Source organism: Megascapheus bottae, chromosome 16 (assembly GCF_031878675.1).
Source record: "Megascapheus bottae isolate mThoBot1 chromosome 16, mThoBot2.hap1, whole genome shotgun sequence".
NCBI lineage: Eukaryota > Metazoa > Chordata > Mammalia > Rodentia > Geomyidae > Megascapheus > Megascapheus bottae.
The window spans coordinates 42,296,419-42,301,213 of record NC_143524.1 but is presented as its reverse complement, the minus strand read 5'-3'; the positions used below and the strand labels follow the sequence as shown (position 1 = coordinate 42,301,213).

At 38.7% G+C, this 4,795-nt stretch overlaps 1 protein-coding gene across 1 annotated transcript; it reads right to left on the bottom strand.

The window, feature by feature from the left end:
* Positions 1 to 611: 611 nt before the first annotated feature.
* LOC150053410 (olfactory receptor 51I2-like) lies at positions 612 to 1,574 on the bottom strand. The gene has a single exon (XM_090349084.1). It carries the CDS (start codon positions 1,572 to 1,574, stop codon positions 612 to 614), a length of 963 nt encoding a protein of 320 aa, XP_090205210.1.
* Between the last annotated feature and the right edge of the window lie 3,221 nt (positions 1,575 to 4,795).

The following is a 4,795-nucleotide window of genomic DNA, read 5'->3' as shown; positions in this document are numbered from 1 at the left end:
AGGAACCAAATACAAAATAAATGAATAACTTATTCCTCTGCCTACCCAGCACTCTACACAGATTTTTAACAATAAATTAATTACACATTTTCCCCACATACACAATATATTACATATTGTATATACATATATAATGATATATGAATGATATATAATGAATGTATATAATGTATATATTATATATCACATATAATGTATATGCATATGTACATTGATATGTATATATGCACATGCACAAATTTGAACTTCTGAAGGGCAAAGAAATGTCGAAATCATTTTTGTGTTCCTGGTACCTAACTTAGGGTCAGGAACAAAAGTGAACCTTTAGGAAATATATGTGAAATAAATGAGACAATAAATACACAAAAATAATTTTTCAGAACTGCTAATATACCCCAGTGATAGAGTGCTAGCCTAGCATGTAAAAAGCCCGAGGTTTGATCCTCAGCACCACAAAACGTAATAACAGTAACATGTTCTCACTACATCGTGGCCTAGCTCTTCCTGAGTGCTCTCAAGGAAGCCAGGGGGAGGGCTTCATTCACTGAGAAGGTTTCTTTGTACAACAAGCCCTGCATTAGTGCTCTTTGTCCTGAAAACAGTCAGTATCCTCAGTTCTGGCCTCCCCCTCTAAGCACCTTGTACATGGCCTCCCTGATGGGCTTGGACTTGATACTGTAGATAATGGGGTTGAGCACAGGAGGAACCACTAGATACACATAAGCAACCAGAGAGTGTGCCATGTGGGGCAGGTGCCTTCCAAAACGATGGATCATGGACACACCTATGACTGGGATGTAGAAGACCAGAACGGCTAAGATATGAGAAACACAGGTGTTGAGAGCTCGGACACGCTCTCTAGGTGAGGCCAGCCCCATCACCGTGTGAAGAATAAGGGTGTAGGACAGGACGATGAGCAAGGAGTCTACACCCACTGTGGACAGGACCACGTATAATCCATACAGGATGTTGACGGTGATGTCGGCACAGGCCTTTTTCATGACATCAGCATGGAAACAGAATGAGTGGGACAAGAGAATTTTCCCTGGGCAAAAGTTGAGCCGTTTCAGCAGGAAGGGAACCGGGAAGAGAGACAGAGTGGCTCGAGCCACAATGGCTATCCCAACCCTGATGATCATACTATCTGTGAGGATGGAGGCGTAGCGCAAAGGGTTGGAGATGGCCACGAGGCGGTCAAATGACATGGCCAGGAGGACTGAGGACTCGACCACGGAGAAAGAGTGCAAGAAAAACATCTGGACCAAACAAGAGTTGAAGCCAATGAACCGATGGTCAAACCAGAGCACGGCCAGGGTGGTGGGGAGAGTGGACAGGGTGAGGCCCACATCTGTGAGAGCCAGCATGGACAGGAAGTAGTACATGGGCTGGTGCAGGCTGGAGGTCTTTCTTATAGCGAAGAGAATGAGGCAGTTTCCAGTGAGGGCCACAGTGTACATGGAAGAAAAGGGGATGGAGATCCAGCCATGGATGGACTCTAGCCCTGGAATGCCAATCATGAGGAAAGCAGGCGGCTGGAAGAAGGAGAGATTGACATTGGACTGGGAAGAAAGCATCTCTGAAGGCACCCGAGGGCTGTGAAGAGATCTGACCACTTCGATTTGGGTAGAAACCTGAGGAAAGAAGACAAAGTTCGTGATAAACGCAGCAGCTCTGTAATCTGCTGATATGGCTTCAAGCATGATAGATACCAAATACGTGAATTTTGAAGCAGATTTGAAAATATGTTTCCATATAATACAAAATAACACTTTTAAAAGATCAAAGAACTGTGACTTAAATGCAATGACTTCAAAATTATCATCCAATTGTGTGAAACTATTCTCTTCACAACTGAACAAATCACTCCTTTAAATCATGAAACAATCCCAAAAAGCCCAGTATAGATTCCTCTATTTTAATTAAGAAAGAGGGACATTATAGAAATAAATAAAAAATGATGCAATAGCTTGAAGGGTAATCTGTATTGGTTTGAGATTGTTATTTTTCTTCTCTTGCAGCTTTCAGATCCCAATGTAAAAAATAAACTTATAAATAAAAAAGAAGGAAAAAGATGGCCTAAGGACAAGTCCATCAGCAAACTCCACAAGTCCAATAACAACAACAACAATAGCAGCAGCATAAAAAACCATAAGGGAAATAGCACTCTAATCTCTTTGAATAGAGATTGAAAAACCCACTAAAATAGGTGGATTTTATTCTGGTCACTGGAGTAGACATTATGCCAAATCTAGGCAATTTAGTCAGCTTACCGTGAAGGTAAAAAATGATCACTTTTATTTCGAGTGGTGATGGGAACAAGGAGATAGTGATGTTTAGAAACATTTGACCTACAGGGTAGAAGATTGTATAGATCTTATTTTAGTAGATTTAAAAAGTTACACAGGAAACTATAGGTGCTCGGGCATTGGTTTAGCCATCTTCTTTGCTTTTTCTCTCATCAACTACTATTTGTTAAATACACTATAAAATGATGAAATATACTATAAATATACTGTGAAAATTTCCAACATGAACTTTCCTATATATATATATATATTTAAACATTTGAAGGGGTAAAACAAGTTAAAAGTAAATTCTTTGAGGTAAGGAATCATTACTGGAAAAGGAAAAAATTGTCTATGAATTTTTCTAAATACTTTTAAAAATTCAAGGAATCATCAATCAAGTTAACATATGTGATACTAGAGACTAAGAATGAGTTGATTTGTTAGAACATCTACCATCAGTGAGAACAGTTACAGCAATGGATTCAAACACATGAAGTGTGTGCCCACTACTAACCTCTAATTAGTCAGTTGTGCTAGCTGCTTGGTACTCTAAAAACAGGTAAACAACGTGCTTTTATTCTATAACGTGTTACATGATATGTTTACAGAAGCATTATGGCTAATCAATATGATTGTAGTAGAATATTATTGTTTACAAACCCAGTCAGATAATGGAAAATCACCTAGGGCTAATAGCATGATAAAATGAGTGTCAACTGCGTGTTTTACAAAAATAATAAACCTACCTCATAATTAGCTCTAAGTCTGCAGAAATTAAAGGAGACCCAGGCAGATAGACAAGTTAAAAAAATACCCCCCCCAATACATTGCAGTATTGAATGAAGATTGCCAAAAGGACACTCACTAAAAGCTGCTGAATAATCTACGGTGGGGAATGGGAAGAGAGAGTAAGCAAGGTGATAACTGATGGGAGTGCTATATATGCATATGTGAAGTACACAGAATGAATGACAGGCAGGGGCAGATACAACATGGTGAGCAGAGAGTGAATATCACCAAAATACTTCATTTACGCATATGAAAATGAAACAATTATGCTTACTAAAATTTACTGGGGAAGGGGAAATAGAGGATAAAGGAGATTAAGAGGGGAAATGAGTCTGATTGAGTCACATTTAGTACATGTTAATATGGACCTCACTTGTACAACTAACTAATGCTAACAAAAATGTTTAAAAAAATACCAGTGGACAGAGCCATAAAAATCCAAATTAAAAACAATCTTGAGGGTAGGAGAAAAATACCAATACAACACAAATAAATAAATAAATAATAAATAAAGTTGTAAAACCTGTGGAACTAAAGAGACCTGACAAATCAAATGCCATGTGTGAATTTGATTGAGATTTTGTTTTGAGAAACCAAATGTAAAATGTAAACAAATGAGCAAAAAAAGTTCTTTATAGTATACTTGTGGAAATGTGTAAAAATAGTGATTGAGTGTGTGTGTGTGTGTGTGTGTGTGTTTGTTATGGGATGGAACTCAGGGTCTGGGTTTTGTCTCTGAACTTCTTTTGCTCAAGGCTAGCACTCTACTGCTTGAGCCCCAGCTCTATTTTTGGCTTTGTTTTGGTAGTTTAGTGGAGATAAGACTCACACGGATTTTCTTGCCTGGGCTGGCTTTGAACTTCAGTCCTCAGATTTCAGTCTCCTCAGTAGACAGGATCACAGGTATGAGCAGTAGCACCCAGCTTGGTTGAATTTTTAGGATGACAGTTTTGTGTGATTGTTGCTGTACCTATTTTAATGTCTGCAAAAATTTTAAACACGGGATGACACAATGACTTAGACGGGTGCCAGAATAACTGAGAACCTTTCTTTTGAACAGTTTCAAATCTTACCTTATTAGCAACTGAAGAGGTAGAGAGAAGTTCCTCTCTCTAATTTGAACCCTTTCAAATCAATAGTGTTCCTTTGTAACAAGTGACAACAATAACGGAAAAGCTAAACATGGGGATATGTGCAATATACTCATCTCACTTCCTTCAAAACCTTGTTTCAGTTAAAGAGTAAACAGTTATTAACTCACAATGACAGAAGAACAGCGTGGGATATAAGGGATACAAAAATCATTATAGTTTATAGATAAAAGTAGGAAGAATGCTAAGAAACAACAGAAATAGTCTACTTGCCTATACAGGGGGTGCATCACACAGATCCATTTGAAAATGACTAAGAAGTGAGAGCTGATAATAGTGAATGTGAGGAATGGGATTAAAACCATGACGATTATGAAAGAAGAAGTTATCAAGTCTCTTGTCCTAGCTGTGCCTTCCGCTTTATTTTCTGGAAGAATTCTACTAACAAGACTGTAAAGCCAGAGATGCTAGAGAGAAATGAAAGAACAGTAAAGAAAACAAATACTTTGAGAGGAGTGAGCCTGCCTAGCTCTCTTTACTCACTCAGAGTCCAGGCAATCAGTGGATGTCTTGGGGACCCTGGTGGCCTGAAGAGTGGGCCTATGGAGAAACATTGCTCCACACAGG